The sequence below is a fragment of the Chiloscyllium plagiosum genome, unplaced genomic scaffold (genome assembly GCF_037043375.1).
Source record: "Chiloscyllium plagiosum isolate Xiang-an unplaced genomic scaffold, Cpla_swu_hap1 HiC_scaffold_14, whole genome shotgun sequence".
NCBI classification, from domain to species: domain Eukaryota; kingdom Metazoa; phylum Chordata; class Chondrichthyes; order Orectolobiformes; family Hemiscylliidae; genus Chiloscyllium; species Chiloscyllium plagiosum.
Window position 1 is genome coordinate 71,945,978 of NW_028270152.1, and position 26,392 is coordinate 71,972,369.

General features: G+C 40.5%; 1 protein-coding gene across 2 annotated transcripts in view; it reads left to right on the plus strand.

Moving 5' to 3' along the window:
* The window catches only part of dnah1 (dynein, axonemal, heavy chain 1), a 422,195-nt gene that overhangs the window by 393,945 nt on the left and 1,858 nt on the right, over nucleotides 1–26,392 (plus strand). For both annotated transcript variants that reach the window (XM_043708503.2, XM_087994517.1), the window contains 3 exons: nucleotides 1,281–1,425; nucleotides 5,741–5,947; nucleotides 16,491–16,722. In XM_043708503.2, coding sequence (XP_043564438.2) covers nucleotides 1,281–1,425; nucleotides 5,741–5,947; nucleotides 16,491–16,722 — 584 coding nt within the window. The remainder of the gene's footprint in view (nucleotides 1–1,280; nucleotides 1,426–5,740; nucleotides 5,948–16,490; nucleotides 16,723–26,392) is intronic.

A 26,392-nucleotide genomic window follows, 5' to 3' on the forward strand; every position in this document is an offset into this window, starting at 1 on the left:
GATTGTTAGACACAGGATGTAACTAAAATTATATATTGAAAAAGACCCGGATTGTCTGTTAAGTCCCTCGTCTTTTAGAATGGCCATGTTGGTTGCAGTTCTTTCATATGTAAATCGCAAAGGATGCCCTGAGGCGTGGTACATTGGTGAGACCAAACAGAGGCTACAGCAATAGATGAATGGACACGGCAGAACAATCAACAGACAGGAATGTTCCCTCCCAGTTGGAGAACACATCAGCAGTCTGGGTCATTCGACCTTGGACCTTCGGGTGACCGTCCTCCAAGGCGGACTTCTGGACAGGCAACAACGAAAAGTGGCCGAGCAGAGGCTGATAGCCAAGTTCGGTGCCCATGGGGATAGCTTCAACCAGGACCTTGGGTTCATGTGTCACTACACGTGATCGCATTGCACTATACATACACACACTCAGACCCTCTCTCATACACTCCCACACAGACTCAAACCCCCTTTACACTCACTCACACACACACACCCTCTCACAGACACTCATGACTCCCCCCCCCCCCCCCCCCCCCTCCCCTCCAACACACACACACACATATAAGTTTGTGGGGTGATTTTGTACTTAGAGAATTACTTTTTCCTTTGCTCAAAAACTTCATAAATCCATGTAAGATTCTTAAAATCTTTTTTTAGATTAGAATCAGTCTGACCATTGTGGCACAGACAGCCTCACAGGGAGTTAACACCTTCAATACCTTATATGGGCCAACATGACACCAATTGTTAAAGTGCATTGGAGAAAGCAACTTTTAAAAAAGATTTTGCAATTTACGTATGAAAGAACTGAAACCAACATGGTCATTCGAAAAGATGAGGGACTTAACAAACAATCTGGGTCTTTTTCAGTATATAATTTCAGTTACATCACACTGTAAACTTTTGCTATAAATTCTGAGTCTTACAATCTTATTCTCCACAATCACCTGATGGAGGAGCAGAGCTCCGAAAGCTAGTGCTTCCAAATAAACCTGTTGGACTATAATCTGGTGTGATTTTTAACTTTGTACAGCTATTGTACAATTCCACTGAAGTGTAAGTATTCAGTGGTATTGTTAATTCAATGTCTGCTACACTCTTCATATGTGCTCTTCATTGATACTGTTCAATAAACCAGCAAAGAAGATCGAGCAGGCAACCAACTTTCAGTTTGCCTATGCCTGGATTAGTAGCTCAAAGAGATATCTGGAATGTCATTAATAGTTCATTATTTTCTAACTGTATAGAATAATATTCTTCTTTTGCTTATTGTGTAGGTACAACCGACTGCTGCACACTATTGTACAAAGTCTTGGAGACCTTCTGAAAGCATTGAAAGGTCTAGTTGTAATGTCCTCACAGCTCGAGTTGATGGCAACAAGTCTATACAACAATACTGTCCCGGAACACTGGAATTCCAAGGTATTAGCTTTACAATTATAGCTATGACTGAATTGGATCAATATCAAAGTATTAGAACTGGAATTCTTCCTCACTTGCTCATTAGATACAAATCAACTATCTCTGGTGTCCAATGGAGAAACAATTTTTTAATATTTATATAGCTGACCATGTCCCCAAGTTAAAATAGTTACTTGTTTCCTTTTTGTAACTATTGGCAAAACACCCAAAATCTCAGGCCTCTATGGTCACATGAATATAGCATTAATCACCCTACCTGCAGTCAGCAATGAGCAGGTGAACCTTCTGAACATTACCATAGTGCCACATGACCAATAAATAGGATTCTGGTCTTTTTTTAAATCAATCTGCATGGACATATTATAACAAATCTCTTTGGAAGGTAGGACTTGAACCAAACCTTCTAGGCAAGGGATAAAGACACAACCACTGTATCACAAGAATCAATTTCAATGAATTCTAACTCTTCTTCAAATTATTTTTAATTCAAATTAAATTGTTCTGAATTCAGTCGACTGCAGCAGAGCAGGGCATACCTGTTTGAGTTTAGTTGTCTAAAGGAAGATCCAAAGAATCAATCAAAGTCAATTCAAATCTAATACCAAGATTACCAGATCAGACAGTTTAAAAAAAAGTTCTGGTATTCTTAATTTTCTCTGTGATGCTAGAGAATGCTCAGTACCAGTCCCATACATTCTTAAGAAATAAGAGCAGGGAGTAGGTCACTTAGCCTTAAAGCCTACCATTCAATAAGATCAAGGCTGAGGTGCCCAGGCTCTAGCAAGGTTAGATCACAGGGAATCCAGAGAGAGTTTGCCATTTGAATACAAAATGGCTTGTCCGTAGGAGACAGAGGGTGATGGAGGAGGGTTGTTTTTCAAACTGGAGGCCCATGATCAGCAGTGTGCACCAATGATCGGTGCTTGGTCCACTGCTTTTTGTCACTTAAATAAATGATTTGGATGTGAGTATAAGAGAAATGGTTAGTAAGCTTGCAGATGATACCAAAATTGGAGATTGGGCATAGGTTTAGGGTGAGAGGAGAAAGATTTTAAAAGAGACCTAAGGGGCAACTTTTTCACACCGAGGATTGTGTGTGTGTGTGTGGAATGAGCTGCCAGAGGAAGTGGCGGAGGCTGGTACAATTACAACATTTAAAGGAGAAATCGGAAAACAGATAGCAAGAGTATCCCACAAGTAGTTACAATATTCAGTACAGTAAGTACAGTGATGTTCTGAAGACTGAGAATGGGAGTTAATGGTAGGTTTAAATGTTTACTATAAATCAGGTGGTAGAAATCAGAACACTCACATAAATTCCAGTCTATGAAATCGCCTTGGTTCTTCGCAATTCGCCTACCAATGCAACAGGTCCACAGCAGATGCTATCTCCCTAGCCCTACACTCATTCTTGAAACATCTGGATAACAAAGGTACCTAAATCAGGCTTCTACATATTGACTACAGTTCTACCTTCAACACCATGATTCAATACAAACTCATCTTTAAACATTGAGACCTAGGCCTTGGCTCCCCCTTATGTAAGGACCCTTGACTTCCTGACCCATAGACCACAATCAGGTGATATTCACTTCTTCCGCCATAATCCTCAACACTGGCCAAAGTCCGCCCCAACTCCATTTACAAGTTTGCTCACACCACCATGGTTGGTAGGTTGGATCTCACCACGGGAAGACAGAATACAGGAACGATTGAATGCTTAGTGGCATGGTGTAAAGACATCAATCTCTCCATCAATATCAGCAAAACAAAGGAACTAGTCATTGACTTAAGGAAGTGGAGGGCACATCTCTGTCTGCATCAATGGTGCTGAGGTGGAGATGGTCGAGAGTGTCAAGCTCCTGAGCATGATTATTACCAACAATCTGCCCTGGTTCACCCACATAAACACAACAGTCAAGAAAGGACAACAAATCGCTACTTTTGCAGGAGGCTAAGGAAATTTGGAATGGGCACAAGCAGTCTTACCAGTTTTTATAGACGCACCATAGAAAACATCCTATCTGGATGTATTACAGTGTGGTTTGGCAACTGCTGTTCCCAAGACCGCATGAAACGACATGGTGGCGTGGCATGGCATGGCATGGTTGCTGAGTGGTTAGCACTGCTGCCTCACAGCACCAGGGACCCAAATTCAATTCCACTCTCAGGCGACTGCCCGAGTGGAGTTTTGTATATTCTCTCTATGTCTGTGAGGGTACCCTCCAACTGCTCCGATTTCATCCCACAGTCCAAACATCTGCAGGTTAGATGGACCAGCCATGCTAAATTGCCCATAGTGTCCAGGGATGTGTAGGGAAATGCACTTGCGAAATGCAGGACATCAGGGATAGGGTCTAAGTGAGATGTTCTTCGGAGGATTGGTGTGGACTCGATGGGCTGAATGGCCGGCTTCCACACTATTGGGATTCTATGATTCAATGACACAAAGAGTTGTGAACACAGCCCAGTTCATCATGCAAACCAGCCTTCTATCCACTGACTCTATCTATACTTCCCACTGCTTCGAAAAGCAACCAACATAATCAAAAACCCCTCCCACTCCAATTACATTCTCTTCCATCCTCTTCCCTCGAACAGAAGATATAAAAGTTTGAATAGACATGCAATTTGATTCAAGAACAGCTTCTTCCCTGCTGTTATCAGACTTTTGAATTGATCTCTCAAATGTTAATTCTGGTCTCTGTCTCTGTCTCTCTCTCTCTCTCTCCAGCTTCTCTGATTAATGTACCAGTGAGAAATGCCACACCTACAACATTTAAAAATAAATTGCAAAAGTAATTTAGTGCAGTTGGTAAGGTGCTAATTGATGCAGTTAGGAATACAATTCCTAGAACAATTAGTTAAATATTGCACAACACCAGGTTATAGTCCAACAGGTTTATTTGGAAGTACAAGCTTTCAGAGCGCTAGCTACCTGATGAAGAAGCAGTGCTCCAAATAAACTTCCAAATAAACCTATTGGACTATTGCCTGGAGTTGTGCGATTTTTAACTTTGTATACCCAAGTCCAACACCAGCACCATCATAGAACAATTAGTAGCAGAGTTCCAGTGGTGGTTAGGGATCTCACATCTAGAATAATTAGGAATACCATACCTAGTGCAGTTGGTAACATTTAAAAAACACAATCAGAAGCACAAAGCCTACAGTAGTTGGGAACAATATGCAGGTACTAGAAATAGTTGGGAATGCCATCCCTAGAGATTTAGTCAACAAAGTTTGGAATACCTACCCATTTCAGTAGTAGTCCCTTACTTGGACCAATTCAGAGTTCTAGCAAGACTGGTTGAAAACATCATATCCAGTGGATTGAAAGCACTAGATTTAGTAGATACGTAAATATGTAACTGTGTTGTAGAGTATTTAAAATCACTATCTCTTATACATTTTCCCCCAGTTAAGTAAAGTAGTCTTATTGGGGCTGTGCTTTCAGCAGACTGAAATTTAAGATCTGTAGTTCCTTCAAACTTTTGACCTCTCTCTGAAGAGGAGTCATATTCAACTCAAATATTAATTTTGTCTGCCTGTCTTTCCCTTTAGACCCTCCTTTAACCTTTGTAAAAACGTTTCATTACTTGTCTCCTTTTTTTTATTTAGCTCAATGTCATTTGTTTTCTGAAAGTTTGCTTATACAGCAATTTGGGAGATTAATATATTGCTTTTAATTTTCTTGTGGTGGTCGCTGGCAAGCTAACATTTGTTGTCCACTCCTAATTGCATTTGTTAGCATAATAATGTATGAGAAACAAGTCTAAAAACAAGTTGTGTTTCATAGTTGCGACTCAGTTGATATAACTTTCATCTCTGAGTCAAAGATCTCAGGTATTGAGCACATAAATTATGACAACACTTTAATATATTATGGAGGAAACACTGGAGTGTTGGATATATCATTTTTTATTATGAAGTGTTAAACTGAGGTTTGTCTTTCTTTTCAAATGGAAGTAAAAGTTTCAAAGCACTATTCTAAAAAGAGCAGTGGACTTCTCCTGGTGTCCTGGCCAATTCTTATTCCTCAACTAACATCACTAAAACAGAGGATCTGCTGACTATCTCGTTGCTGTTTGTGGGAGTTCCTATATTCGCAGCAGTGACTGCATTTCTAAAATAATTATTTGTGTGTAAGCATTTTGCAATGTCCTGAGAAAATTAAGTGTTTTTTTTCCCTATTATCCTTAAATAACTAACCATGTTAAATGTATGCTTTAAGATACCCGAATATAGCAGATGTTTAAATGTCAAAAATCCATGAGCTCCACTTGATACCTACTCATTTTGTGTATTTTTTTAGGCGTATCCTTCACTGAAGCCCTTGGCCTCATGGGTAGAGGATCTTCTTGATCGAATCAACTTCCTAGAGAAATGGATTGCTGATGGCATTCCTGCTGCCTTCTGGATAAGTGGATTTTTCTTCCCACAAGCATTTCTAACGGGAACACTCCAGAATTTTGCAAGACAGTCAATTATCTCTATTGACATAATATCATTTGACTTTAAGGTAAGGAAGAGGGAGAAGAACTAAGTATTACATTGTTACATATTGGTTTTCACCACTGAGACCTGAATTCAGACACAACCCTGATTGATAGAATAAGAGTCTTCTCTGCTAATTATCAAAATTATGACAATCTCATTCAGTACAAGATGACCTTGGAAGGTTAGCAGAGAACTTCGTAGCACCCATGTGAACAAAAAATGTGACATGCAAAGTTACTTATTAGGTGGGAGCTGAAGTGCCAGAGAAGCAGATAAGTTCACCATCTGTCTTTAGAATGGAGCACCCTCTTCGTTTGTTTTAGTGGCTCAGTTTCTCATGAGCATAAAAAGTGCCTTTAACTGCACGATGTGTGAGAATAACACAACAGTAAATGGGATCCTGGCGGTAAATGCAAGACTAATATGTCCAGCAGAGGACTCAGTGAGTAATTGCAGTACCACATTATGCTATTAAGTCTAAATATTCTATTGAGTATGTGGAATATATTATTGCTGTGAAAAGCAACCAGCTGTCAAGTCTTCATCATTAGGGCAAAATTGCAAGAATACCAAATTGCAAAGGAAGATATTTGAAAACAACTTTTTTTAACATGCTGGTTAAGAAATCCATTAATGGGTTCTCTACTACTGCTTACGACAAACCCATCTTGACTAGTCTTGGAGCTGTAGGAATCCCAAAGTCATGTGCTTTGAGATGGGTCTTATTGGCAATCTTCTAAATGGAATCTGAGGCATTTATTCAGTGTGCAAGCTTGATACCAAAATAGGACATGGAAGCTGTCATGTGGGATAATAGCTGCCCAAATCAGATCATGTTTATCAACAGTTACGGGGATGGTTTGTGGAAGCCTGTGACCAGCGGTGTTCCGCAGGGATTGGTACTAGGTCCACTTTTGTTTGTCATTTGTATAAACTATTTAGATGAGAGTTTAGGAGGCATTGTTTGTAAATTTGAGGGTGACACTAAAATTGATGACATAATGGGCAGTGAAGAAGGTTATCTAAGATTACAAAAGGATCTTAATCAATTTGGTCATTGGGCTGAGGAGTAGTTTAATTTGGATAAATGAGAAGTATTGCACTTTGGTAAAATAAACAAGGCAGGACATCTACAATTAATGGTAGAGCCCAGGGTAATGTTGTAGAGCAGAAAGACCTCGGGGCTCAGGTACATAATGTTTTGAAATTTACATCACAAGTACACAGGGTAGTTATGAAGTTGTTTAGCATGCTTATGTTCATTGCTCAGACCTTTGAGTATAGGAATTGGGAAGTCATACTGTGGTTGTACAGGACATTGGTGAGGCCTCTTTGAAGGTACTGTGTCCAGTTCTAGTCGCTCTGTCTTAGGAAAGATATTATTAAGCTGGAGAGGATTCAGAAAAGATTTGCCAGGATGTTGCTGGGAATGGGGGGTTGAGTTATAAATATAGGCTGAGACTTTTTTAATTGGAATGTAAGAGGTTGAGGGGTGACCTTATAGAGGTTTATAAAATCATGATGGCCATAGATATTTTCCGTAGGGTGGGGGAGCTCAAAACTAGTAACTATTTTTAAGGTGAGAGGAGAAAGATTTAGAAAGGACATGAGGGCAACTTTTGTTTTACACAGATAGTGGTGCATATGTGGAATGAACTGTCTGAGGTAGTGGTGGATGCAGTTACAGTTACAACATTTAAAAAGATATTTGAATAAATACTTGAACCAGAAAGATTTGGAGGGGTATAAGCCAAGCACAAACAAGTGGTAGTGGTTTGGTTTGGGAACGTGGTCAGCTTGGACTAGTTGGACAGTAGAGACTGTTTCCATGCTGTATGATTCTATGACTATGTCAAATTCCTGGCAGCAAGTTGATGATATTTTCCTGATATCTACATTCATCTAATTCTGGTCTCTGGAGCTTCCTGAATTTTAATCGCTTCATCATTGCTTCAGTTGTCTAGACACCCTGGAATTTCCTCCCTGAACAAACCACCTTTTCTACCTCTCTTTCCCCTTTAAGCACATTCCGTAGAATCTATCTCTTTAATCAAACATTTGATCATTCTATTTGGTATCACCAGTGGAAAACATTAATAATCTTCTATTTCCTTACCCAGTGATATTGGCACAAAGTGTAAGTACAACAACTTCTAATTATATTGCACTTTTAATATGGTACTGAAATCCCAATACACCTCATAGGCATTTATCAGATAAAATATGGCATAATATAAGGAGACATTTGGGCAGATGCTCGAAAGCATGGTCAAAGAGGTAGGCTTCAAGCAGTGACTTAAAGTAGGTTTGGGAATTCCAGGGCTTAAGGCCTTAGATGAAGGCACATCTACCAATGGTGAGGCAACAGGAATCAGGGATGCACAAGAGATCAGAATTAAAGTAACATGGAATCCTCAGAGGATATAGGACTGGAGAAGGTTAGAGATATGATGGGGGATGATATCATGGAGTAATTTGAATACAAGCACAATATCTGTCCAGAAAAATAGATCACCCCCAAATTACATTGTAGCTGGAATCAAGTCAATGTAGAGCACAGATAGACCCTGGGACCTCCCCTACATAGTAGACTTGAACTCAGGCATCAAAAACCCAATTTAATATATCAATATACCATGAGCAGATACCACAGCAAATGATATCTGGAAAATCTGGAATTAAAAGATAGTCTAATGCAACTATTGTTGATTGTTGTAAAAACCAAGGAGAAAGTGAGGACTGCAGATGCTGGAGATCAGAGCTGAAAATGTGTTGCTGGAAAAGCGCAGCAGGTCAGGCAGCATCCAAGGAACAGGAGAATCGACGTTTCGGGCATAAGCCCTTCTTCAGGTTGGATTGGTTGTAAAAACCAATCCAATGCACCTTACAGAAGAAAATCTGCCATTCTTACATGACCTGTCTGACATGGTGTCTAGACCCACAGCAGTGTGGTTTACTTTTAACTTGCAGCTAGCAAAGTCCACATCCCATGATGAATAAAACAAGTTTTGCCTTCCCAGTCTTTGTTGTACCTGCAAACTAACCTTTTGTGATCCATGTATAGGATACCGGGTCCTCTATACCGCAGCATGCTGTAATCTCTCTTTATTTAAATATTGTACTAATTTTCTATTCCATCTGCCAAAGTGAACAAATTCATACTTTCCACATATACTCCATTTGTCAAACTTTTCCGCATGACTTAATCTATATCCCTTTGCACACTCTTTAGTTCCACTTCACAATTTACTCTCCTAAATATAGTACCCATTCTTTGCTGATTGTAATTGTTTTATGTTCTTCCCTCCCTTTCACATTTTGATTTAACTAGTTTTTCTGGAATATTATTTATGTGTTCTATATTGAAGATAGACACAAGATATCTGCTCAATAATTCTCCCAGTTTCTTATTTTCCAATTATTTAAGTTACATTTGTAGAAATGCTTGTAGAAATTCTTACTAACTGTTTTTATATTTCTAGCTGCTTTTCTCAGTCTCTAAATTGTCCTTCCTGGCATACCAATAACTTTTAGAGAATTAAATGCCTTTAATTTCAATTTGATGCCGTCCTTAACTTGTTTCATTAGCTATGGATGGTGCATCCTTTTTATAGTCTTTCTCATTGGAACAAATCTTTGTTGAAATATTATGAAATATTTATTTAAATGTTTGCACTGCACTTCTACTGTCCTATTCTTTTACTAATTGCCCAGTTCACTTTATTAAGTTTTGCCTTCAAACCTTTTGTAGCTGCTTTCATTTAAAACATTCATCTTAGACCCCAACTTCAATCTGAGAGCAAAGTTCAATCATGTTATGACCACCGCCACCTAATGGTTCCTTTACTTTGGTATCATTAATCAATCTTTTGGTTGGCTCTAGAAGATGCTGCTCTGAAAATCTGTCTCAAAGTTATTCTATAAACTTATCCTTTAATAACTGATTCATTTGATCTATTTGTAACTTAAAATCATCCATGATTATTACAATCCTTTTCTTATTCGCTTCATATATCTCTTGTTGTAAACTCCATTATATACTGTATTTATCATTAGGCAACCCATAAAATACTGCCAAAGGTATCTCTTATTTTACTATTTCTTATTTTCACACAAGCTTATTCTACATCTTGATCTTTAGATCTAACATCATCTCCCTATTGTGTTAATGTCATCCTTATTAACAGAGTTACTTCACCTACCTTTCCTAGCTTCCTGTCTTTCCAAACTGTCAAATACTCTTGCATATTCAGGACCCAGCCTGGTCAGCCAGCCATGCTTAACGTAGCAGTCATCAGGTCAGACATATTGTTTCTATGTACAGTGCCAATTCATTGGTTTTGTTGCATAAATTACATGCTTTCAATTCCAGGGCCTTTAATTCTATTTCATATTTTTGCATTAATTGCTGGCACACACTTACATTTGTATGCTCTGTCACTTCCTGTCATGTTATTATCCTCATTACTATCTTGCTATATGACCTTGTACTCTCTCTGTAATTTACTCCACATAATTTCACCCACCCTACTATTTAATTTAAAGACTTCTTTTCCATCCTTGTGTATGACTTGCTAGCACAGTGGTCCAATGTGATTCAGGTAAAGACTGTATTTTTCCCAGTGCCCCATGAATTGAAACTCATTCTCCCTATCATTGAACTCCCTAATCTTAATAACCCTATCCAAATTCACTTTTGCACCAAATAATAGATTAGATTAGATTAGATTACATTACAATGTGGAAACAGGCCCTTCGGCCCAACAAGTCCACACCGACCCGCCGAAGCGCAACCCACCCATACCCCTACATTTACCCCTTACCTAACACTACGGGCAATTTAGCATGGCCAATTCACCTGACCCTGCACATCTTTGGATTGTGGGAGGAAACCGGAGCACCCGGAGGAAACCCACGCAGACACGGGGAGAACGTGCAAACTCCACACAGTCAGTCGCCTGAGTCGGGAATTGAACCCGGGTCTCTGGCGCTGTGAGGCAACAGTTCTAACCACTGTGCCACCGTGGCACCCTCAATAATAATCCAGATATTATTTCCTTTGTGGTTCTGATTTTTTATTTATCCCCAGACTACTCATACTATCTAAACAGAAGCTCTTTCCTAATCCTATCCATGTAATTGATTCCTATATTGACCACAATAACTGGATCACCCCAAACCACTCCTCACCCTGGCAATCCCACCGGCAAGTTTCTCTCTAATAGGGAGCAGATGTTCTGAACCCTTACAGCAGCCACTACAGCTATAGAGAACAAATGACTCAACACTGTGAGTGTAATCAATTCGCCTTGCATTTCCCAATCTCATCTGTGCAAACTGAAGCAACCTCAAACCTATTGGATAAATGCCAGGCTGAGGTTTCCCATCGTCTGCTTTCTCAATTCCTATATTTTCCTCACTTGCAATCATACCCCTGTTTCTGACCACTGACCAACTTTTCCCTCCTTAATGCATCATAGTGTGTGTACCTTGACCTCCAGATCATTGACTATGAGCTGAAACTCCTCAAGACGTAGATACTGCCACAGATTGATCAAGCAGAGAGCCATGAACTCCCATATACTACAGCTGCAACGCCTGCCATCCTTATTATGTTTTAATTAACTAAATTAATTGTTTCTAGCCCTTGAAACCCAAAGCTTACCTAGCAAGGTATTGTAGCATGTAATACTGCTTGGCTATATGGCTGTGTGAGGTGAATAAGGAGATAATGAAGAGAAAGCCAGAATAGGCATTAACTAGGAGCTTAAGAAAAGTTTTCACATTTCTACTCCACACTTTCTTAATGCAAATCCAAATCTAAAAATGCACTTTCTTAGTTATATATTCTCGAATTCAGTTGAAAAAATCTGGGCTCAATCTTTAGACACTTTTACAAGTATTTATTCTTTGAGCCTAATAACCAGTTTCACAATATATCTACTTAAGTAAATTCTCCAGTTAATGCCCAACAAGCAAGTAATCATAAATCTCAGGTAATACATCCTCCAATTTAAAATTTGCGTTTTCAGCCACCAATAAATCATGCAACTAAATGGAAAACACTGGAATGTGAAAGAAGGAATATGTCATCCAAGTTGTCAGCTCAGGTGTGACCTTGTCTGAGTCATTGAGCATGTTGATGCCTTAATCTATGAACTTTCCCTGAAAGGCTTCCAGTGAAGATCTGAGATGGGCTGAATGTTTCTTGGCTCCACAGATGTCTCTTGAGACAAATCAAAATCCTAAGTAATGGACATTGGCAGATTGTAGGTCAGTGCTTTGGTCAACTTCAGAGTATGAAGGTGCTTTCTTCATCCTGTGATATGGGTGCATGGGAGAAAAGTTTTTGCTGCAGAAATTTGCATTGTAAAACATTTATATAGATGTAATGACTACGCTTAAAAATGAATTTTAATCGTTTGGTTTTCAAGTGCAATAAGTCGGAACTGTTTGAGAGGAAGCAATGGGCAGAAATGAAAATACATGTACTCCCCTAGTGGAAATCCACAGACTCCAGATCCCCACCACCAATGTACCATCCTATCACCTCTGAGCTTTAGGTGAAGCTGTTCTCCAGAAGGGAGGTCAGATGTTACAGGGGCATATGTTTATCGTGTGAAGCCTGGACGAACAATCTAGCTCCTCTTGACCCACAAAAAATTCAAAACTTAAGTTTCAGCTCATCAGAGGAAGAAGAAGGAAGCTCACTGTACCAGGCTAAATAACATCACCAGCAAGGCAAAGGTGACAACTGATCAAACAGTAAAGGCAGAGTTACAAAGAAGAATTAGGGAAATCAAGAACCAATGGTGGACTAAAAAAGCTAAGCAACTTCTTTCTGACAAGCATGACACCTGGGGTTTCTTCAGTGCCACCAAGGCTCAACAGACCCACCACCCTTGTATTCAAACTGGTGTGGAGTAAGGATGGCACCCTGTTGAAAATATCAATCTCCAATGGAGAGAACACTTCAAAGAACTCCTAAACTACAATACATATATTTATGAAGATGCTTTTTGAGGAAATCCTCCAAATACCCATGAAGGTTGATCTCAAACTTCCACCTAGCGTGGCAGAAGTTGAAGTCACCATTTGACAACTGAAGAATGGAAGAGCTTCAGGTTTAGATAGGATTTCAGGTGAGATTTTCAGGGAAGAATTTAGCCGTCCTCTCATACAATCATAGAATCCCTATAGAGTGAAAGCAGGCCATTTGGCCCATTGAGTTCATACCACCCCTCCGAAGTGCATCCCACTCAGACCTATCCCCTACCCAATCCCTTTAATCCTGCATTTCCCATGGCTAGCCCACCTAATCTGCACATTTTAAAACTTTGGATTCTCCATCTGAGAATCTGGGATAAAAAAGAAATAAATCCCTGCTGATCTCAGGAATGCTACCTGTGCACTATCTTCAAGGAGACAAAGCAGACTGTGAGAGCTACTGAATCTTCCAACTGTCTATCCCTGGGGAGATCATTGCCCAATTCCTTGTTAGACATCCTATCCCTGTTTCAGAGAAAATCTTTCCTGAAAGCCAGTGTGATCTACAACCAAGCCATGGAACAATGACATGATTTTCACTTTCAACAATTCCAAGAGAAATGCCAGGAACAAAATCAACCACTCCACATGGCCTTCACTGACTTGACTTTTTACTTAGTCAATCAAGAAGTGCTATAGAAGATAGCTGTCTAGTGAAATTCATCAACATCCTTCGTCTCCTCCATGACAAGATGTCAGCCTTGGTCGTCATCGGCAATAATATGACTGAATCCTTTGAGATCAAGTCAGGGATCCAGCAGGGATGTGTCAGCGCCCCCCATTCTTTTCTCCACTCTTCATCTTGTCAAAAACAAGCTTCCCTATGGTGTGACATTGTCTACAAGATGGATGGAAACTTTTCAACCTCAACTAATTTAAATCCAAGAAGACAATTACAGCAACAGCATTTGTGGAACTTCAGTATGTGAATGACAATGTCATCTCTGCTCTCTCGGAAGAGAATCTTCAAGCTTCACTTAATGTCTTCACAGAAGCATACCAAAGAATTGTTCTCAGCCTCAACCTCAAATTCTTCCCAGCCCTTCAAAGAATAATCCTCCTGAACACCCCTCATCTAAGCTGACATCGATGTGGAGATTCAGCGTCACATCCAATCTACAAGTGCCATTTTGGATACCTAAGGATGAGAATCTTTGACAACCATGATATCTGTGTTGATAGCAAGACCCTTGTGTATAAGGCAGTCACCCTTCCAACTTTTCTATATGGTTGCAAAAACTTGACTATGTATAGATGCCACCTCAAGTATCACCAATGTTGTTTGAGAGGGAATCACCACATCAGCTGAAAGGACAGGCAAACTAACAACTGTATCTTTAAAACAGCAAACAACGCTGGCATCGAGGCCATTAGCACCTGAAACCAACTCCACTAAGCTGGCCTCATGCTTAAGACACCTGGTTTCCAATTATTCAAGCAAATCTTCTTTGCCTAGCTCAGAGGAAGCACTTGGATGAGAGGAAGACAAAGGAAGTGTTTCAAAGATTCCCTGAAGGCTTCCCTCAAAAAATACATCATAGATGTTAACACATGGGAGATCCTAATTCAGAAGAAACTCACTTGGAGGAAACGGCTGTATGAAGGGACACAATTCTTTGAGAACACCTGGGGAAAAAGGAAGTACAGAAAAGGAACAGGAGGAAGGAATGCTAATGATCTCAAGGCCAAGGTCCAATTTCACCACCTGGTAACATCTGCTAATTGTGCACTTGGAGATACAGCTCAAGGACTGGGCTCATCAGCCATGCAAAGACGAAGAGAACCCATGACTAGGGAAATGAAATCTTCTGGGTGGATAATCATTCGTGTTAATCAGTGATTGCAACATTGGGCATCTGGTTCAAATAATGTCTATCAAGGAATATCTTCAGCCCTGTATAAATACAATTTCATTCAGGTAAACATAATAGAATAAGAACATCAGTCTGCTTATCTGCAAATCAGAGAATTACATAATTGTTATACTCAAAAAGAGGCCATTCAGCCCGAGACTGCATTGACTGAGCAATTCACCTAGTGCTATTCTTTCCCTCTCTCTGTACCCTTGCACAAACTTTAGATCTTTCAGGTTTAGATTTAGATTTTATTGTCATGTGTACTCATGAGCAGATGTAGACAGGAATACAGTGAAAATATATAATTTCACCACACAAGGTGCCATCTTAGGCACAAAGGTACCTAGGTACAAAAAAACTTAGATCCAAAGTATAGAACACACTGCCAGGCCAGGAGAGCATCACGTGTGGCCAAGAAACTGCCGGACCGAGACACCACCATGGGCCGCTGAGAGATTGGGCCAAGAAACTGCCACAGGCCACCAAGACACTGCTATGGGCTGGGCCAGGCTGAGCTGAGAGGATGCCTCGTTGGGTCCATTCCGAGGCCAGGAGTGAAAAAAAAGGGGAAAAAAAAGAAAGAAATGGAGTAGAAGAGCTCCAGCTGAGGCATCCTACTCTACCACTCCGCAGCCTTCTTGGAAATAAATTCCACCTTTTCAGAAAACAATTTAATAGCATTTGAAATTCTTCAATTGAATGTGCCTCCATCATACATCCAAGCAGAGGATTCCAGACCTCCCTGCAATGGGTTTTGCTTATATATTTTTGTTTCTTTTACCAATCACCTTCTTCGTCCTCTCACAAGTATAAACACCTTTTCCACGTCTATTCTGTCCAAATCCTTCATGCTTTTGAATATCTGTCTCAAATTACCTCTGAACTTTCTTTTCTCCAATCTATCTTCATAACTGAAGCTGATCATCCCAGGAATTATTTGCATGAATCTTTCCTGTAAGTTTTCATACGCTTGCTAAAGTGTACCATCCAGAACTGGATGCAGTATTCAAGGTGAAGCCGAACTTGTGCCCTGTACAAGTTCATCATGACTTCCTTACTCTCATATGCCATGCCCCTTTTAATAAAGCCAAAGATATTGTATGTTTCATTAACTGGCTCTCAACCTGTGCCACCACCTTCAATAACTGACACAGATATACACCCAGGTCTCTGTTCCTGCAGCCCCCTTAGTGTTGTATCCTTTATTTTTGTCTGTCAATATCCTTTCACATTTCTCAATGTTGAAATTCAACTATCACCTTGCCACAACTCCAACAATTTATTAATGTCCCTTTTGAAGTTCTATCTTACAGTCTCCATATGTTACAATGCTTCCACATTTTGTATCATCTTCATATTTTGAAACTGTGTCCTATGCAACAAAGTCATTCATCAACAGGCAAGGATCCCAACACTGATATCTGGGTACCTCCATTACAAACCTTTCTCCAGTATGAAAAGCATCCATTAATTACTAGTTACCTACCAGAAACTAAAAAGTTAAACTTTTGCCATTTCAAATTTTTTGAATTTTTCAGGACTGAACAGAAGGAGAAATGGTCTGAATGTATTTATTTATTTGCATTTTATTTATTCATTGCAATAAAAGAAAATAACTTTTTTTAAGATACACTGATCTAATCAATACTGTCCCAATCACAGGTAATTGAGAATTCACCTTCTGACTTGGATCGTCCCCAAGTCGGGTGCTATATCTATGGCCTGTTTTTGGAGGGAGCTCGCTGGGATCAAGCTTTGTTTCAACTGGGTGAATCTCGGCCCAAAGAACTCTACACAGAAATGGCTGTGATCTGGTTAATCCCAACTGCAAATCGTAAAATACCACAACAAGGAATTTACCTCTGTCCAATATACAAGACACTCACACGAGCTGGTAAGAGAAACTCAATAACATTGTGCTTGTAATGGGAGATATCTCCTTGTAATAGGATTATTTTATGTTAAAATGCTCAGAGTAGAATGCAGCCATTTAATTCCTGAAACAACTGCCAGATATCTGTAAAAGATATACAGTTAGTCCCATTCCTCGGCCCATCCCTGTAGCTCAGTAATTTTATTTTCTCATGGCCTTTGCTAAAGAGGCAATTGAATCTGCCATAGCCACCCTTTCAGCCAATCCATTCCAGATCACAACTATTCACTGAGTGAAAAAAACTTTTTCTCATGTTGTTTTCTCTTTTGCCCTCATCTTAAATAGGGGTGCCTTGACTCTTACGCCAATGAGGACAATTTTTCTCTATCAATTCTGTCTAGAACAATTATAAATTTGAACACCTTAATGAAATTTCTTAATCTTTACTAAGAAGATCTAAGAAGAAAAACCCAAGCTTCTCCAATCCATCCTCCCTCCTCCTTGATGTCATTTCTCGGAAATCAGTCCTGCAGCTTCTCTAATCCTTCACATTGTTCCGAAAGTGTGATGCTGAGTTTTCAATGGTTGTGGAGGTGAAGTACCTTAAGGAAATCTCATTGGACCAGCTTCACAATGTGTTGCCACCTGTAGGGGATTCTGCCAGAGTTAGTTTGATAGAAGGGATTGATCACCTGCCCAGCCACAATAGGTAAACTAAAGGCACTTTCTAAATGACAACTGTGAAAAGGTGGAAGCCTCCCATTGGTAGGCTGTAAAGATATGAAAGCCAAAGGCTCCAATCATAAGGGCGGCAGTATTCCAAAAGTCAAATGCAACAAGGGTAATGCAAAGATATGAGGTGACATTTCACCAACCTTTCGATTGGTGTAATATTGGATTTGTTCAGCCCATTATTGTGGGGAAATCCTTCATTTTGGTCAATGGCCCTAATTATTTTGGCGCTTTCATTGTTCTCTGTTGTGACCAGCTACTAGGAATAGAGGCAGCTTCACACCTCCCTACATACTTATCCTATACCTACCTCTGACAGAAGGGCTGACAATCTTTCTGTGCCTGATAACTTTTTATTAGCTCTACAGATCAAGAACCTGCCCAGCATCTTTAATTGGAACACCCAAATGTCCACCTCCCTTGAAATCATCTTCTCTGTCCTGATGCTAGGAGATGTGGGTTCATGATCAATACTTCATCCTAACAGCACAATTGTGACCCAGGAAAGATTACTCAGTATTCTGCTTGCAGCAAACTTTGCGCTGTTTATGAAGATAAATACTTTTCCAGAATCAAGTACATGTGGAGGGAACCATGCAGAGGTCAACTACTCCTCTTTGTTACCAGTGACACTGGGAGAGTAGTGGAAGTTCCAGTAATGCACCCACCAGAGGTTTAGGATCAGCAAGGGACCCAGACCACAGGTGACAAGGGAAGAAATCTTACAGAAGGCCACACTGGCTAGGCAGGTGTGGGAGTAAAAAGGTCAGGGAAATGGGTCTCAGTAGATCATGACTCTCTTGTCCTGCCCCTTTCAGATGCCACTCTCTAGATTGTATTGAGTAATTTTGATTCAGGGAATCCACGTTTCCTCACCCTCCCACAATGAACCACAGGGCTTCCAGGCTTCCCAAGTGACTTCCTCTGACTGAATACCAGCATAGCAGGGATGAAGTTCTTAAGTTGGGCTCATGTAATTAAGAGTGGACTACTTTGCTTCAATGACAAGGTTCATCACGGTAACGTTAGCCTAGAACCAATTAGCAATTTTCTACCCTTCCTTTCCATAATTTATGAGTGTGATATTGTAGATGGTCCCTCAAAGTATTTTTCATTTTATTTCTGCACTCTGCACCAGAGAATGCAGATGAGCTAGCAGAACCAGATCATCTGTCCCCTTTAGGCTGCTCTGCCATTCTTTGTGTTTTGAATTCCACATTTCCATTTACTCCCAGCAACCTCTGACTCCACTGCAAGAAAGGGAGGACAACAAATATCTATCTACATCTATCTCAAAATTAGACAATGGCCCCAGTCAACTTCCACTGCCTTCTGAGGCAAAGTACTCAAGAGAAAAAAAACTCTCCCCATTTCTGTCTTAATTTTAAAACAATGTCCCCTAGTTCTGGACTCACTAACAAGCCAAAACAGCCTTTCCCCATTCACCTTGCCAAGACTGTTCAGGATCCTACATACTTTGATCTCAGTTATCCCTCAACTGTCTAAACAAAGAAGTGCTCTTCACTGTTCTCCCAGCCTGTCCAACCCACGCATAATAAAACCCACTCATTCCTGGTATCAATCGAACAAACCTCCCCAAACCACTTCTGATACATCTACATCCTTCCTTAAAGGAGACCAAAACTGCATACAGTATTCAAGATGTGATCTCACCAATGCCCTGTACAACTGAAGTACAACATCCGTACTTTTATGTTCAATTCCTGTCATTACAAAGTGTAGCATTCCATTAGCCAGCTGAATTACTTGTTGTACCTGCATACTAACTTTGTGACTCATACAATAGAATACCTGGATTATTTTGCATCTTGAAATTCTGCTTTCATTCTCTGTCTAAATAATACTGAGTAATAATATGTTTTTTTTTATTCTTCCTGAGCAAGTGAACTCTTTCACATTTTCCCGCATTTATACTCCATCTGACAGATTTTTGTCCACTTAACTTATCTCTGTCTGCATCGCCCTCATTGCTTCTTCACATTCCTACATACATTCCCGTCTATTTTTATGTGATCTGCAAATTTAGCTACCACGCCTTCACTTCCCCTACCCCATCAAAGTCATGAATATAAATTATAAAAAGCTGAGGCCCCAACAAAAACTCCTGTTGGCTTCCATTTGTGCTATCCTGCGAGTCAGAAAAAGATCCATTTATGAATACTCTTTGTTTCTTTTTTGTGCCAGCAATCTTCTATCCATGTTACCCCATATCATGAGCTCCTACTATATGCCATAACCTTTTGTGTAGCACCTTTTTGATTCTTTCTGGAAATCCAAGTCTACAGGCACCTCTTTATTCACAGCGCACATTATTCCTTGAAAGAACTCCAATAAATTGGTCAAATGTGATTTCCCTTTCAGGCAATCATTATTTTGAGTTTTTCTAGGTGCCCAATCATAACCTCCTTCAGGATCGATTCTAACACTTTTCTCATTACGGATGTCAAGCTAACTAGCTTATAATTTCCTGGTTCCTACCTCCCTCTCTTCTTGAATAGAAGAGTTACATTCACTACTTTCCAGTCTGATGGAATCTTTTCAGAATCTAGCAAATTTTCGAAAATTGAACAAACACAGCTTCTACCTTATTAACTACCTCTTTTAAGACCCTACCATAAAATCCATTTGGGCCTTTGTCAGCTTGCAGTTCCATCAGTTTACTTAGAACCAGTTTGCTCCTTATTTCACAAAGTCCTCTTTCCTTTCTCCCTCCTCATTTATAGTTGTTTCTAGAATGTTTTTGTATTTTGTATAGTGAAGACAGAAGCAAAACATTTGTTTGTTTCATCATCATTTTATTATTTGCTATTAAGATCCCCATCCTCATCATCGAGAGAACCAAAACTTTTTTACTTACTCTTCTGCTTTTTCAGTACCTGTAGTATTGTCCGATGTTATACAGTTTGCTAGAATAATGTCCCAGTACGGATCAAATACAGAGTGAAAGAGAGAATTCATGACACAAAGTCCATAGTAATGCAAAGTTCAAGTAGCCTTTGTCATGCTCATTTATTTTCCTCAGGCTACAATGTTTGAGGCAGAAACACCCACTATTACACTGAATTTTCTCTCTCGGTACAGATGTTCTGACTTGAATATATAGAAACATAAAAGATAGGAGTAGGAGTAGGCCATTCGACTCCTCAGTCCTGTTCTGCCATTTATTATGATCATGGCTGATTGAGTTCCATACCCTAATCCTACCCTCCCCTGAACACTCAATCCCTTTAGCCACAAGAATAACATCTGTCTCCTCTTTGAACATTTTGGCCTCAAATATTTCCTGTGGAAGTGAATTCCACAGGGTTACCACTCTCTGGATGAAGAAATTTCTCCTCATTGTAGTCTTAAAAGGTTTGCCCTTATCCTTAAACTATGATCCCTGGTTCTGACTAACCCACCAGCAGGAGCATCCTTCTTGTATCTAATCTGTCTAGTTCTGCTAGAATTTTATAGGTTTCCACAACATGCCCACCCCAAATTCTTCTAAACACCAATGATTAAAATCTTAACTGATTCAATCTCTTCTTGTAAGTCAATCCTGCCAGCTAGGAATCAATTTGGCAAATCTTTGTTTCCTTATCCTCCTGCCCCCACCTCATTCCAGACCCAATCCTCCAACTCGGCACCGCCATCTTGAACTGTCCTACCTGTCCATCTTTCTTCCCACCTATCAGCTCCCTCCTCCCCTCTGACCTAACACATCAACCCCCAACTTGCATCTACCTATTGCCTTTCCAGCTAGCCTCCCCCCACCCCCTCCCTCCTATTTATCTTTCAGTAAGCCCCCCCACCCCACATTCCTGATGAACGGCTTATGCCCAAAACATCAATTCTCCTTCTCCTCGGGTGCTGCCTGACGGGTGCTTTTCCAGCACCACACCTTTCGACTCTGATCTCCAGCATTTGCAGTCCTCACTTTCTCCCGGAACTGCCTTTCTTTCAAGAGCATCTTTTCTCAGATAAGGAGTCCAAAACTGGGCACAATATTCCAGATGTGGCCTCACCAATACCCTGCATAATTGCACTAAGACATCTTGTTCCTGTTCTCAATTCCTCTAACTGTCGAGGCCAACATACAGTTTGCCATCTTTATTGTCTGTAGCACCTTCACCCTTACTTTCAGCGACTGGAGCACGAGGACAATCAGGTGTTGTTCAACACTCCCTTCTCTCAATGTACAGCCATTCAAGCAATAATTTGCTTTCCAATTTTTGCTACTATAGTGGATAACCTCATATTATCCACATTATACAGCATCCACATGTACTTGCCCAACCATTTAGCCTGTCCAAATCACACTGCAACATCTCTCTATTGTCCTCACAACTTACCCTTCAACCCAGCTTTGCGTCATCTGCAAATATTTAGTTCCCTCATCTAAATCATTAACATACATTGCAAATAGCTAGGGTCCTAGTACTAACCATTGCAGTACTCCACTAGTCTCCCATCGCTACCTTCACTACAGCTGTTCACATCCATTTTCCTTCTTCGTTCGCCCACGTTGCATCTGTTTGGATGATGCCACCTTCCAAAACAGTGTTGCTGACATAGCTTGCTTCTTCCATAACCTTGGTTTTCCAGCCACTGTGGTTGACAGGGCCCTCAACCACATACCTATCACCTGTGCTTCCACCCTTTACTCACAACAGTGTCCTCACTTTTCACCCCACCAGCCTCTGTATTCAAAGGATTATTCTCCGCCATTTCAGGCAACTCCAGCAGAATGCCACTACCAAACACATCATCTTCTCACTCCCCCATCTGCATTTCACAGGGATCATTCCCTCTGGGACACCCTAGTCCATTCCATGACCACCAACACCACCCCTATCCCCTTCTCACGGCACCTTCCCATGTAACTGCAGAAGGTGCAACACCTGCCCCTTCACCACCATCCAAGAAACAGTCTTTCCAGGTGAAGCAGCATCTCAGCTGTACATCCTCCAATCTGTGTATTGTATTCGCTGCACCCAATGCGGCCAACTCTACATTGGAGAAACCAAACACAGACTGGGTGACCGCTTTGCAGAACACCTCCAGTATGTGCGCAAACAGGACCCTGACCTCCCCACAGCTGGTTATTTTAAGATCCTGTTCACATGCTCACTTTTCTGTCCTCAGTATTGCAGTGCTCCAGTGAATTGCAGCGCAAATTGAAGGCAGAATGTCTCATCTAAAGGCTAGGCACTTTCCAGCCTTCTGGACATAATATTGAGTTCAACATCTTCAAATTGTGAACCATCACCCATTTCTTTCCTTTCTTTTAGCTTCACTTGTTACATTCTCTGTCACCATATCCCCCCACCCCAGTGCATCTGTCTGCTGTTTCAAGTCTGGCAGTTAGACACACCATTATTCCACCATTCTCATATTCCGATCACTTATAGAGTCATAGAGATGTACAGCATGGAAGCAGACCCTTCGGTCCATGCCGACCAGATATCCCAACCCAATCTAGTCCCACCTGCCAGCACTTGGCCCATATCCCTCCAAACCCTTCCTACTCATATACCCATCCAAATGCCACTTAAATGTTGCAATTGTACCAGCCTCCACCACTTTCTCTGGCAGCTCATTCCATACACGTACCACCCTCTGTGTGAAAAAGTTGCCCCGTAGGTCTCTTTTATATCTTTCCCCTCTCATCCTAAACCTATGCCCTCTAATTCTGTACTCCCCGACCTCAGGAAAAGACTTTGTCTATTTACCCTATCCATGTCCCTCATAATTTTGTAAATCTCTATAAGGTCACCCCTCAGCCTCTGACGCTCCAGGGAAAACAGCCCCAGCCTGTTCAGCCTCTGTCTATAGCTCAAATCCTCCAACCCTGGCAACATCATTGTAAATTTTTTCTCAACCCTTTCAAGTTTCACAACATTTTTCCGATAGAAAGGAGACCAGAATTGCAAGCAATATTCCAATAGTGACCTAACCAATGTCCTGTACAGCTGCAACATGACCTCCAAACTCAATACTCTGACCAATAAAGGAAAACATACCAAACGCCTTCTTCATTATCCTATCTACCTGCGACTCCACTTTCAAGGAGCTATGAACCTGCACTCCAAGTCTCTTTGTTCAGCAACACTTCCTAGCACCTTACCATTAAGAGTATAAGTCCTGCTAAGATTTGCTTTCCCAAAATGCAGCACCTCGCACTTACCTGAATTAAACTCCATCTGCCACTTCTCTGCCCATTGGCCATCTGGTCAAGATCCTGTTGTAATCTGAGGTAACCCTCTTCATTGTCCACTACACCTCCAATTTTGGTGTCATCTGCAAACTTACTAACTGTACCTCTTATGCTCGCATCCAAATCATTTATGTAAATGACAAAAAATAGAGGACCCAGCAACGATTCTTGTGGCACTCCACTGGTCACAGGCCTCCAGTCTGAAAAACAACCCTCTGTCTTCTACCTTTGAGCCAGTTCTGTATCCAAATTGCTAGTTCTCCCTGTATTCCGTTCTCTTTCATCACTCCCCCCTCCCCCCACCAAGTCCCTGCACCCAACAATAGCATAAATGCTTCTCCCTCCACACTTCACTTCAGTTCTGATGAAGTCACTAGTTTCAAACAGTTAGCTTACTCTCTCCCTGGATGCTGTCTGGTCTGCTGTGATCTCCACCATGTGTTGGTTTCTGTATAGATTCCAGGATCAGCAGTAATTTGCTCATACTAGTCATTGCCTGCCATTCAGAAAAGGATCTGTTTATTCCTACCCTTTTTCCTGAATGCTAACCAATTTTCTATTTATCTCAATAACACTACCCCCAATTCCACGCACTTTAATTTTACACATTAATTTATGTGGGACTTCATTGACAGCCCTCTGAAAGTCCAAATAAACCATATCCACTAACTTTTCCAATCAACTCTACTAATTACATCCTCATGGATGATTTCCCTTTTATAAATCCATGCTGACTGTGTCTAACTTTACTGCTGTTTTCTAAATGTTCTGCTATAATATTGTTGATAATGAACTTTTAGCATTTTCCCCACTACTGATATCAGACTCACTGGTTTATAATTCCTTGTTTTCTCTCTACTATTTCCTGCTTTAAATAGTGGGGTTACATTAGCTACAGTCCAGATGTAGGAACTGTTCCAGGTCTAAATAATCTCGAAAATTGACCACCAATAAATCCACTATTTTTAATGCCACTTCCTTAAGTACCCTGGGATTCTGCAGTGTCATGTTTCTCACAGATCTGGTCTCTTGGCATCAATGTTGGACCACAGTATTGGAACACTCAAGGGGTTTATCCTTTTGATTTAAGAGGCTGTTGAAAAGGACATGCTCTGAATCATTTGTCCAATTAAAGACCCCAGTTGGCAGTGTGATAGGAAAACCAACCAGGGCCATTCCTGATCGGATGAATTGGGGCAGAGGCAAGAAGGCAGTGGGGTCACTATGCAGCACCTTCCTGCTTGATTAACAACTTCCCTGAACTCTACTTGGGGGAAGTATTAAAATCCACATTTGGATTCCCTTTTATGTCATCTGCTGATCTCTTATAATCTCTCTTTGCCCTTTTTGTTTTATTTTAACTTCACCTCTGAACTTTTTATATTCAGTGTAGTTCTCCCTAATATTGTCAGCCTGTCATTCTGTCACACACCCACTTTTTCTGCTTTATCTTACTCTCTATCTCTTTAGTCAGCCAAGGAGCTCTGGCTTTGGTTACCCCCCCTATCTTTTCTATTCCTCAGAATGTAGGCTGTACCCAAACCAACTCCTGTTTAAAGGCTCATTGCTTGATTACAGTTTGCCTGCCTAAGTGTCCGAATTGAAATCATTAACACATTTTTAAATGAAAATTTATTACACTTGGCAAACAAATTTCCAGTCCTATAAACAGTATGGGATGAACATTTACAAAAATTGTGTTCAGCAAGCAGAAGTGGCTTTTCAAAAAAGATGTACTAAATCTTTAACTATTGTAGACAGTGACTAGCTGGTCCAGGAGATCGCAATGGATGATCACCAATCTATTGTGGGTTAGTAAATGTTGGCCCTTATAAATTTACAGCCAATGCTAGTGTTTGCTTGTGTTCTTCAGGTTAGCGTAGAATTGGGGTTGAGCTGCTAGCTGTGTTGATCCTTTCAACTTCATTACTATAAAAGCCTTGCCACCTCCAAGATTTTAATGACTAACAATAGCATTTCCAATCATTTCCTCTTCTCCATTCACATCCACTTCTTGTCCACTATATTATCTTCGTCTAATGTCTGTTAAAAAACAGCTCAAACATTTCCTTTTCTCGAATACATATCTCTATCGACATACCCATTCTCTTGTCTTTCCACATCCATTAAAAGCCATTCTTATTCACCCGTGTCATTTCCATTGATGAAATATATTCAATTCCAATCACCTCTACTTCAATCTGAAAGGGGATGGAGAATGGCATCCCCTTCACTTCTCATATCATGCTAATTCAGTCAGTCACTTTGAGTGGATTTTTCAGTCCAGTGGAGGCAGGTTTCAGGACATGTGCGATAAGAAAGTCTGGAAATTAACACCAGGGTGTCAGTGACATGTAACCATCCAGCTTATTCCCACATTCCAACTCATGATCTTCAGCCTCATAAGTCATATGGCAATGGAAATTTAACAGGACAACAAATGTGTTTTACAACCTGATTACGTGAAGATATTTGAGTTTTTATACTTGGAGCACATTATGTATCAGTTGGGGGTGGCATTTTCTGGCTAGACACCTTTGGAGGCATACTAACAAACATGGACTAAAGGCACTTGGAGTTTTGCTGTTTCGCCCACAAACTGTCACTTCTGACTTATTCAAGTTAGTTGCTATTAATAGCAATAAACCCAAACACATCATCTGTACCAGTGGTTCCCTGAGTAATATTGAAAATCGCAATTAAAGAGATAGTCAGATTGCTTTCTGATAAGCAGTGAAT